Source organism: Pinus tabuliformis, chromosome Q (assembly GCF_031772625.1).
Source record: "Pinus tabuliformis cultivar Carrire ecotype Pingquan chromosome Q, CPIR1, whole genome shotgun sequence".
In the NCBI taxonomy this organism is placed as follows: domain Eukaryota; kingdom Viridiplantae; phylum Streptophyta; class Pinopsida; order Pinales; family Pinaceae; genus Pinus; species Pinus tabuliformis.
The window spans coordinates 1,174,003,582-1,174,016,274 of record NC_142296.1 but is presented as its reverse complement, the minus strand read 5'-3'; the positions used below and the strand labels follow the sequence as shown (position 1 = coordinate 1,174,016,274).

The 12,693-nt window shown below is 35.9% G+C and overlaps 1 protein-coding gene across 1 annotated transcript; it reads right to left on the bottom strand.

The window, feature by feature from the left end:
- Positions 1-11,194: 11,194 nt before the first annotated feature.
- Positions 11,195-11,728, bottom strand: LOC149223870 (uncharacterized). The gene has a single exon (XM_089388024.1). It carries the CDS (start codon positions 11,726-11,728, stop codon positions 11,195-11,197), a length of 534 nt encoding a protein of 177 aa, XP_089244150.1.
- Positions 11,729-12,693: the final 965 nt, after the last annotated feature.

Below are 12,693 nucleotides of genomic sequence, written 5' to 3'. Positions count from 1 at the left end.
ATGCATTCATTTACAATAAAAAATGGCCAAAATAAAGGTGGAATTTGATTTTCTACCCAACCTTAGACTCACCACAACCAAAACCACTTGCAGTAGTCACGCCCAAGCCTGATCCATGATCTAAGGGAAATTTTCTTCAATACATTTTAGCAGGAGGTCATAATCAAATCAAAGAGGACAAGGATCACTTAAAAAAACAGGTGGTCTATTAAATCTTTAGCAAACACCCTAAGTGGTTTCTTAGCCAACTCCTAGAAAAACCCATTCTTATTTTCCTTAGAATTTCTGGAGATTCTCCAGTCCTAGACACAATGCCCACAATTTCATTTCTCAGGGAATTCCCTTCCCTCAAACTTATAGGTGTTTCCAACACTTCTCATGTGGTTCTCTGAGAGAAAAATCCAACCCCAACAATTCTATGTAAATACCCTTTTATAATTTCTTAAGGGCATCTTTTCATGCTCCTCTTGGAAGCTTCTTCTATTTTTCTTAATAACTGCACCATAAATTAGATAATGGTTATGGACAGCTAGTTCCACACATGTGTCTTTTCCTCTTCCTCATTAGATCATGGATATGTGGTCCCACTCTTCAGGCTTATTCATAAGATATATTCATTTATAATTCAGAGTATCATTACAATACAAAAATAAAGGGGAAAGCATACCATGGGTGTCACACCATGGACGTGTTGGGCATCCTTGCTCATATTGTGTGCACTACAAATCTTGGTAGTACATATTATTTGGTCAGAACAAGAGGATTTTGGAAGGAAACTTCACGAGGAAAGGAAAACATGGTTTCCAAATGAAAACTCATCCATATATGCTCACTAAGCATGATAGAAAAAGTGGTAAAGGGAACTTTCTAGATTTTATAGAGTTGGGTTCTTAAGCTACATATGGTCATAGGTAGTTGGGTGTTCCACACTTGGGGGATACAATGAAGGACAAAAATGGATTTAGGCACAAGTATCCATGAGGTGCAATTATGGGATATACTTGTATGGTGCACATCCATTGGAAATACTTGTGAACACTTTATCGTCGAAATCTCTTTCCATAACCATCATAAATTCAACAAAAACTACATCAATCTATCAACACCTAGACGACAGCCATTGTCATAAAAACCTACACATCATTATTGGATGAGAGTGGGAAAGTGGGGTTGGTCCACTGACACATAGTGTTTTTATTTAATAATATTTCCATATTCTCTTCATTATCTATCAGTGTAACCATTGTTGGAATAGCAACAAAAAATCGTAAGACTTGCACAATATCATTAGATGACTGACCAAATTTCAAGTCAGTGTACCAACAAGTTATTTTCTTTCCACAAATATATATCTATATCCATTTTTATTAAAATATGAAATCCCCCTTTTAAGAACTTTAAAATACATGTGATTTAGGATTTTGGCCTGTTTTGGAAATATGTAAATAGATGGAAGGAAATTGGGCTTGACAGTGAAAACCAAAATTTTTAAGCAAGAGCCACTTATATTGGGTTTGAAACTATTTTTTTTTGTTGGGTTGGGGGGGGGGGATTCCGCTTTTTATCTCAACTGTTGATCTTTCGTACTAGTGCTTTTTGTCAAACCATTTAATGTGAAACTCCCCCGTTAAACTTCAATGAGCCTCGGGGTCCTACATACCATAGATTTGGAAGAAGGATAAACCTTGGTCTGTGTCCACTTGCACTCCATGTATAACCAATCTCTTGCACCAAAATGTTTCTCGATATTCCTCGTATCTAGCAAGTGTTCTTTGCATTTTATTCACTGTTTTGTGACTCTCTCGATTTTTCTGCATTCAATCCTGGACTTGAGCCAACTTGTTTTGAAATTGTATTCCACAGTTTGATGAGTTAAGTCACAATCAAGATATGTAACAACATGGTTATCTTGATGATGAGTTTTCATAGCTTCAAAATTCTGAACTATTGGCTACAATAGTTTAGGAATTTTTTTTTATAAAAATTGAAAACCAATTTTTTGCCCCAAAATAGATCTCTCAGTGTCATGCCTTGGCAATTCGAGACCCGAAACCTCCATATCTGAACAAATGATAATAGATATGCAACCTGATTGAAAATTTAAATCATATGTGATCAAAGACAAGAAACTAAGTATGATTCACAATAAATAGATAATATAAGGACCCTCTTGGCTTGAAATCCCATCCCTTCATGCTATGGATGGTGACTTTATATCCCCTAACATCATAGCATCATCATTTAGGTTGATCTAGAGGGTAATATGCACGCTCGGTAGGCACCCTCCCTCTCCAGGAAGGTCAATATTTGTAGTGATCGTTTTTCAACTTCCCTTGTGTCTATATAAATTGCAGGGGTTGGTTTTCTATGTGGATGCCCGTCTCCTTCCCCAGAATGTAATATTTACATTACCGACAAGCTTTCACGATGGAGTACATATCCTTATTGTAGGTGGGGTATTTACGAGTAGGGTCAGAAAGTATCTCTCTGTGATAGGCCACTGGATGCCCTTGTTGGGTGAGAACTATGCAAATAACATAGTTATAGGTGTTTATCTCAATTTAAAATGGTTGTTACAGGTCTGGCAATGTGAGTACTGGTGCAGAGTAGAGGCGATGCTTCAACCAAGAAATGCCTTTTGTTGGGAATCAAACCATAAAAAATTTCTTTCGCTTTGTCCTTGGTAACTTGACTCAATTGCCAAGTGATATTAGAGAATCCAAAGACACACCTCTAATGAAAATTGACAAGGCCTAAAAAGGTACAAAGCTCTATTAGAGTGGTCAGGGCTGGCTAATCCTGAATGATTTGGATATTAGTGAGATCCACATGCATGCCTTACTCATCAATGATGTAGCCCAGAAATTGGACTTGGCCCATGCCAAATGTGTATTTATCTAAGTTGGCACACAATTTGTGTTCTCACAAGGTTTGAAGGACCTACTGAACGTGTTCTAATTTATCTTCCCAACTCTTGCTGAAGATGAGGATGTCATCTAGATAAAAAACAATGAATGAGTTGGCAATTGACTGCAGGATGTCATCCATCAATCTCATAAAAGTATCAGGGGGATTTTTCAACCTGAAGGGCATGATCAATGATTCAAAAAGGCCATCCTTGGTTTTGAAGGAAGTCTTCAATACATCGGTGGGCTCTATTAGAACCTAGTAATAGCAATACTTTAGATCGATCTTGTTGAAATCCTTTACCCCCTTAAGATGGTCTAAAAGGTCATCAATCCATGGGAATAGATACCTGTTCCTGATAGTTATTTTGTTTAGTGCTTGATAATCAATGTAGAGCCTCACTTTCCTATCCTACTTGGTCAGATGTACCATTTTTTAAGAACCTCTGGATCTTTCACTTGATCTCCTAATTTTCCAGAATGGAGTGGTAGTATATCAACCCATTGGGTAGAGGTTCTCTAGAATTTAAATTGATCGAATGCTTGGCCTGAAAGTGTAAGGGCACCCATGTGGGTGTGGAGAAGTTGTCCATGTATTTTTCCACAACATTATCCACCTTCTTCTGCTGTGTGGAAGAACCCTTCCCAGGGACCATGGATGTTGCCAGGATCCTCCCCTTACTTTGAGAGTGAAACAAAAAGAAAACAAATTTCTTGGATTAGGAGATAATATTACTACATTACTTAGCAGAGATCAGTGAGATGGCAGTGGATAAGGAATATTTTGCACAACTTATTTACCAAAGAAATAATAACAATGCGAGGATTTGACTCATACACAACATGATGCTTCCACAAGTATGGTTTTCCTAATAATGCATCACAAACTTCAAGAGTATAAACGTCAAAAAATACCTCATCCATAAAGGGTTTGATGCTATAGGGAAGACAACACTACTGCCTGACACGAATATCTTGTCCTTAGTGGAGCCACCTAATGGTGTATGGCTGCGGGTGTGCTGTGCTCGGTAGGCCAAACCGCTTAATGACATTTTCTTAGATGAGGTTATTTTGGTTCTCATTGTCAACAATGAACTATAGTGGAAACCTATTCAGTCACATGTGCGATTGGAAGAGACACTCCCCTTCTTCTGGATATTCGCGCTCAATCTTCTGGATCTTGGTGGTGGCAACAATGGTGTTGGGATCTACATAAATAATCTCCTTCCCTTTATCATTCCACTAGTGACTGCTTCATTCGACACTCACTTGTGTTGTGAGTGGGGCTCCTATGGAACTCACACCACTTTCCCATATCCTTCTTTTTCTTCATGGTGTTTCTCTTTGCTTGCAGCTTCAGCGAGTTGTTCTGGTTCACCCTGCCTTTTCTTTGTCCTTTGTTCTATGATTTTGGGGCACCTTTCCCTTTCTTTGGATTCGCAGATCCAAATTCTCGCTTCTTTTGTTTAAATTTCTGCTTGATCTTAATAGTGTATCAATAGGTAACACCAAGTGAGGAGATGTCCAGGAACTCCATCTCATCCTGGATGTATTTGTGTAGACAACTATGGTACTTGGTACCATATTTTTCTCAAAATCCTCGATATCCAAATTTTTGCGAAGGGTATGAACAATATTTGTGAGCTCTAACATGTCTTGGTCCCTTCTCTGCCGTATTGTGGTCCACTTTATGTACTTATCTTCATAGCTCTTGACAAGGTAATATTGTTCCTTGATGGTGTAAGAAATAATTGCAAGTGGGTGCAACTGAAAATAATGAAGGTTCCCTCTCATCCCTCTGCTCATAGTAGGTTTCCCATCAGTCCTTGATGTGGTGGGCGTCTTTGAGGAGTGGAAAGGTAATCTTCTCCCAATTGGAAAAATCATTAACCAAAAAATATCCTTCCAACAGATTCAACCATTTATCTACTGCATCTGCATCTCTTTGGCATTCAAATATGGAATATAAAATATGCCTAAGGCATTATCAATTTAATCAAAGAAGAAAGATTTCACATATGCAAAGGAAGGTTGGGAGGCCTTACCCAAGCCGAAAAATTTGAGATTGATGTTGTAGGAGGGTCAAAGGAGGGGGACCAAGGATATAAAGAGATCCCTACACTGCCCCATAATTGTAGAAAAGAATTAGAAATCAACGCTCGGTCTTCAACCTTGTGAAATACAATGATAAAAAAATTCTTGCGAGATGGTAGAAATTCAAATCACCAGATATTAAGGACTCCCATTTCTCAAAAGTCTAATAATGGAGGTCTATGAGCCTTAACCATCGACCATTAGACTTACAGATCAAACCAACATTTGAAAATGATTTTTCCTCACATAAAGCCTTAATAAAAAAAGAGACGTCAATCGAAGGAGCTTCAAGAACAGGCATCGGAGAGGGATGGGAACTAGAGATAGAGTTCACAATATTGTGAAATGAGGAAATAAACGATCCTGAGGGGAGACTACTAGAAGCAGATTTCACAATGTCATAAAAGGATAGGGTGGCGTCGAATTGAAGGATGCCTCTTGGCTTGAGGGAGGAATGCCACTATTGTTTCTATAAACTAATACAGAGGGTGTGACTCACGGGGGCTTCACTCAATGGACCTCTAACCTATCACATGAGATTGTGGCATATTAAACAATACCCCTAATTTGACTACATATTGAAAAATACCCCTAAAAATCACATTATTTAACCCCTACCAATATGAACCCAATACACCTTCCCAATTTAAAAAACCACTACTTCCACTAGATATTGTAAGTATATATTTTTTCATTAACTTTGAGCTCCATTTTCTATACATGTCAATATAAAAATCCTTTACCCCTATATGTCCTCCAATATATTATGCCATTTTTCCTCAATATATATCCCCCAATATGAACTCACGTGGTATGGTATTGCTCCCCCAGCGAAGCCCCTGTGGTGTGACTAAATCAACCAATAAGGATGCAGAGGGAATTACAACACCCTTGACAATATTAGAATTTTAGGTCGAGGATGATAAGAAGCCCACCATAGAGGGGGGCAGATAGTTCCCCGAAATTGGAAATGAAGACTTGAATCTAACAGTCAATGAAGGCAAAGATTGAATGTTGAATCGAAGCAGTGGATGAGGGCACGCGAGAGCTCGAGGATCTAGAGGCCGTGAAATCCAAAAAAAAAAAAAAAAATTATCCATATTCAAAATGCTGAGAGAGGGAAGAAGCAATCATCTAGGGTCGAACCCTAACCACAACAAAAGAGGAAAGTCACATTTCCATATTGCAATTGGTTATGCTTTGCTAAAATCATAATTTTTAATAATTATAGTGTTTAGTTTTTTTGATAATGAAAATATCATTATGTATTTATATATATTCATGTAAATATTTAGAGTTATATTTGAGTTTAATATATGTTAGTAAGAATATCCAAAAAAAAATTGAAAGTAATTTGATGTTTAAATTGAAGAAATTAATTATCTAATTCATGTTCGTGAGTAGTAATCTCTTTACATTTTTATCTCATCTAAATTTGTTCAAACTCTTAGTAAATATGATTATGACATAAATAAAAAAAATGTCCAAAATATATTTTATAATCTAAAAATTAAATTTTAAAGTTAGTAAATATTAATAATTTTTTTTTCTTAATTGAATGTGATAAATTTTAATAATAATCCAACTTTAATCTAAAATGCTTCTTAATACATTACCTATTAAAATATTTTTATACATATAACTACTCACATCTACAAACATTTTAAGCAAAAAATTCACCAAAATCTTGATTATTGGGAGCTCTATGTAAAAAACGGTCTTCATAAATTTGATTAATTTCCTTAGGTAATCCTCTCTCATGCTTCATGTAAATTCTCTTAGGTTTGACAACCTTCATCCTCATGGTTCAACGAAATACCAAAAGTTTTCAAGTAAACTCCTTGATTTTTCAGAAATGTATTGAAAATGGGCAAATCAGAATGGCTTTAAGGGCTTCAGATGTAAAATTATTTAATTTTACCATTGGTTGATGAGGTCATCAACATCTTGTATATTTTCATTTGATTTCACATAAGTTTTTATTTTTATTTTTGGAAAAAAACTATATATTGCATTAAAATATTTTGAAATATTTTGGTTTGAAGCCCAAAACCTTGTACATTGTATGTAAAAAATTCAACTTTTGATGTCCATAAACTTTATAACAAATTGACGTAGTTAACTTCTGAACTACTAATACCCATTCTAAATTGATTTTCTCCATAGATTTTCCAAAAGAATCCTAAATATTTACATAACATATAAAAAAAGATTAACTACTAGGAAAATCACTACATGTACACCATGTTCGGGGTGACCTAACAACTACGATGAATTAGTGCATGGGAAAACCCTGGGTGGTGGGGCCCTTCCTTTCCCAAAACCACCCCGATCGATTGTGCAAGGTGAACCGTACAAGTTCTCCCTGCCCCAGCCTGTTGCCCCGATCTATCCCTCCATGTTCTTCAAGCTAGAGCTGGAGGGAGACTGCATATTGTCCTTCAATAGAACCAAGGTTTCTTTCCTTACGTTGCTTAGAGTTCCCAAACTACTCTATAATGTCCTTAGCCACATCAAGGCCAACCTCTTCATCATCAATGCCTTCTGCTAGTGCCAGGTTTCCCACACAAAATATTAACACTTCATTAGCTAGGTGGAGATGATCCATTTTAACATCTAGAATTCCCATTCTTTGTGTTAAAATCTCACAATGGGCCCATGAATCTATCAAGATGATCTCTGCATGCCGTGAGATCGATCTACTGAAAAATTCCAGGGTACCCACGAGTCTAACTAGCAAATTTCTGAGCTCTTCCTCTACATGACCAATATCGTGCTCCATAGTCACAAACCTATGCTAGAACTATTGAAAAAATTGATAAAAAATGGTTTTGATCCTAGACTCTTCTCTTTCATATATGTTCTAATTCTCTCTATATATCGATGGATTAATCCTTTGATATTCAAAACCTCTAAAATCATCTTTAATGTCACCTTGATCCACAAGTACTGTTCGACCAGGGAAATCAGGAGCCATCATGGAAAGATTTCCCTCCAAAAAAAATTCCAAAAAGACCATAGGTTTCACACATGCATACTGCATCTTAATTGCATGATTGAATGCATCCCACATTCGAAAGGTTTTATTAACCTTAGCAATACTAGGCCATCTGTCTTATTCCCAACACGTCATGACGAACACTGCCTAGGTGTTCATAATTGCATGCTCGTCCATGACATACCAAAGCTGCCACCATGCTAGGGGAGTTAATTATTTTTCAATGTAATGCTTGTCATAGATCATACGAAGAGACTTGACACCTTAAACCCAATTTAATATTTATAATTGTTGAAGGCAAATATTTAATTTTGTTCCTCATGGAATTGCCTTGGTTTGTAACCCTTCATCAATCTTTAAAACTCTTTGTTCTAAATTCCCTCGGTTGGCCAATGAGTCAGCCATCGTGTTATAGTTTCTCTTAACATGATAAAATTCAATCAAATAAAATATATCCATTAATAGTCTAATTCTTTACAAAATGGAAATGGAAACCTGCTCATCATTGTCGTTAATCTTACTCACCTGTTGAATCACTATCATGGAATGGATTAAAACCATTAATTGGTGAAGTCCTCTAGAGAAGACCAACTCTGATCCTTACCACAGGTCTAAATACTTAGCATGGTTATTTGTAGAGGTCCCTTGTGTCTAGGCAAATTGAGTCTCCCTTTCATCATTGGGGCGAAAGATAACCTCTCCCATTCCTGCCTCCCCATTTACATATAAGATTTTTATTCACATGTGGTTTTGGAATTTATTGACCATTATTGATTGAGTTAGCGATTTCATGATTGTGTAACTTAATGAATTTCACTTATTGTAAATGGGGAATGGAAGTGATAGAAGGAAAAGTGTTTTCAAAAGTCAATTTTTTTTATTTCCACTAACTATCAAGACTTTTAAATTGTGCATGTGAATTATTTGTACATATGAATACATTTTACTTTAACATTTGTATGTTAATTAAATGAATTTATATTACATTAAGTTATTAATTAAATGTAAGGTAATTAACTTTGGGTTGAAAAATGACATGGTAGGGCCAAGTGGCCCTGGTGTTGACATGCTAGGGCCAAGTGGCCATAGTGTTGACATGGAACCACCCAAGGGTGACACATGGACTTGAGGTGTAGCATAATCTACCATATAGTAGTTGCATGGTGATGCTAATGTGACATCAAGGGTAAAAAGATTCAAATGACCATATGTGGATGATCCAAACTTACATTTTAATAAAGTTAATATTCTTGGAAAGCTCTAGATGAGCACAAGTGAATGCATCTAATAAAAGAGCTGAATTAACTAAAATAAATATGAAATTTACTACCCATATCCTTAATTAGGCATTAAGGGATTAGTTAGTGTTAAATCCTTCATAATATATAATGATATGTGGTATATTATTCATAAAGAATATTCTCATATGGAATGAGAACTTTACAAACTAACTTTGCAAAGTATTGCTAATCCATGCTAGATTTTCTCTAATGTATTATATCTAGAATACTAATTGTATATAGAATTTAATGAGGATTTTCATCTATGGATGATAATTGCTATTCTATTTCTTTAATGAGAATGGTGTTGAAGAACTACATAAATTTATAATCTATTACATTGAAAAATTATTTGAGTTGGACCACACCATAACTCATTTTTTACCTTTCAAGTCTTCATTTTACACAAGCCCTTGTAACATCATGTTCATCCTTTCCATTCCTTGTTTCAATAAACTACGTGTTGGATTATTATCTCTTATGAAGTTATCTAAGAAAATAAAAACACCATTTTGATTTGAATTACCCACACACCTATCACATCAAATCAAATGTTTTGTGAATAATATCCCACTCCTTTGAAATATTCATAGATTAAACTGAAGAAATGTAGAACAAACAGAGTATACACAAATGGTACTCATTAACCAGGTCAAGTGATTTTACAATGATATTCATAACATCCTTGTTGACCTCTTTCATGCCCCTACAAAACATGCATGAATATAGAAACCTAAACATACAAGTCAACCATTAGAAAACAAAGCATAGAACACATAAAAATCTCATTTAATGATAATGACAGTACTTTCTATTTATCTTTTCCTTTGTTCATTAAATGTGTCATTCCACTATTAAGATTCCACTTAGTGCAAATACTTCATAAAATTGTTTAACTTGAGAAGATTACCACATGAACTTGTGAGAGTGTTGACATATTTAAAACTTTAATTTTGAAACATTTCCTTAGATTCTAAAATGTGGATCTCGTCCTTAAGAAAGTTAAATATTTTAGATGGCACATTTAAAGAATTTAACACATTCATATATTCCATGTCACTATAACATTAACAATCTAACATCTGTGGAATACCTAGAAAAATTATATGGAATAGTGTTAAATTGCAATATTTAGGGCATCTGGTTGGACATCCACATATTTTGCTAAAACTCACCACTTTGAGATTCATTCTACATATGTCTCCTTATTTGAATTTTAGTTATTATTATTTTAGGAATAAATTTTCTATAATTGTTTGTTTTCCTTTCATAAAAACCTAAGATATGTAAATTAAATATATATAAAGGCAATGGCCTTGGATAGAGAAATAATCAACTGTTTTACTTGATTTCATTAAAATACCTTGATAATATAGTCCGCCACCATTTAAAAATAATAGAATTTAAATAATTATTTATAGTTATAATGTTTAAATACGTGTAGAATGTAAAAGGAGAGAGTGATTAAAAGTGTTCACATGTTTCTAATAGTAAACAACATTGGCCTTAAAAAAAGTCATGTAAAATTTATTTTTATATATAATTTACTTTCCCATTATTATTTTTTTAAAATTATTTCCATTTTATAATATTTTTTCACAATTTTTCAAGTTCATTATTAAACATTGCATAATTAAAGTTTGTTTTGTTTGTTTTTTTTTTTTTTTTTCCACTGGAAAAATCCGTAATTTTAATTATTTTAAGAAAATTACATATAGTAGATGCAGTTAGCATATGTATAGTGTTCAAACAAAATCCACCACGCAGGGTGATTTGTCAGAGCATAAACAAAAATATGAGATTGGTCATATATGAGTCTGGCTGTATAGCCTGTTCGAGATCACGCAGGATCTATTTGCAAAAGGTATGATATCCATATCTATGTACAGTTATTCAACAAAGACAAAAATACTATATTACTGCCGGCTACCGGGACTGTTGTCCCGCTGTTCTCTCTGATCTATGTATGGCCTATGGAAAAATCTGAATTCTTCAGTCCCCTGCTGCTCCACAATTAGCCATTCTCCTCTGGGAAGTATCGCGGCCTCTTTGGATAATTTGTCAGCCTCACTGTTATGTTCTCTGTAAATGTGTAGACAGGAGAAATGATTAAATGCTGCCTTGAGTGTATGTGCATCATATAATATATTGCTGAGAGTGTGTGTATGACATATAGTGGCATTATTGATCCAATTAACAACAGTCATTGAGTCCCCGAAAATATTAAGATTTATATACTGATGTGTCAAAGAGTAATGCATTAGATTTCGAATGGCCAAGAGCTCTGCATAATTATTTGATCCTCTGCCAAATCCCATTTTCACAAAGTATCTATGGTGTTCATTGATATGCAGAACAAATCCACCCCCACAGCCAGTTTGATTTGCAGCCCCGTCGAAAAAATCCCAAGGGGTCGATTTATCGATGATGGGCTGTGGTTGTATCGTCATGGTTCGAGTGGGTGGGGGGTCAGGTAGTTCTTGATATGCGGCAATGATGTTTGCTTCTGTACGGGGCCAACACACAGCATGTTCCTCAAATATATATCAATTCTGCGCTAACCAAATGTGCCAGGTTGCCACGAGGGGAAGGTTAAGGAGCTTGGAGCCCGGTGGTAATGATTCCAGGCTGACCACGCACCAGTAATGTCATCCCCATTCTAGTTCCCCGTAATGCCAAAATGAGTTGAGATGTTGTTCCATAGTGCACGAATTGCTGAGCAATGAAGGAAAATGTGGACCGAAGTCTCTGATGCCGCTTTGCAGAAAGAACACCAGGATGGTCCGTAGATGGATCTGTGTGTAAGGTGTTTGCCTGTGGGAATGATATCTTTGAGAACACACCAGAAAAATAATCTGGTGCATGGGGGGGCATTCAGCTTCCAAATGTCACGCCACCACGATGGCGATGGATCAGGTCTTCTGTGTATAATAAGAGCGCTGTACCCAATCTTAGGTGCGTAGATACCATTGTTCGCCTTACACCAAATAAGTTCGTCCGGTCCTTGTTTGATGCGGATATGGGATTCGTTTAATGCAAGAACATAATCACTCCATTCCTGATGCCACTGCGGTGGAAGGTCAAGTTGTTGAGCCGATTTCCAAGCTTGAGTGAAAATGTCTGTACGCTGTTGATCAACAATATGTGAAAAATTCCGGATGTCACGGTCATGAAGAAATGAAATGAGTTCTCCGTTGAGGATGTGTCTGCCCCCACTATCAATCCATGGATCCAGGCCAATCCTGCCTAGCGTTCCATCGTTTATTCTCCAGACTAGATTATCTCGGATGAGGGGAAGGGAGTGTATCAGAGCCTTCCATATTGATGAACATCCCTTCGTTGTCCAGGATGGTAATCTAGCCCAATCCAAAATATTCTGAGGCCAAATGTATTTGTGATAGGATACTTGTGCCCA

Excerpts from the sequence above, each read along its gene's own strand:
- LOC149223870 (XM_089388024.1), bottom strand. The coding sequence starts at position 11,728 with ATGACGATACAACCACAGCCCATCATCGATAAATCGACCCCTTGGGAT.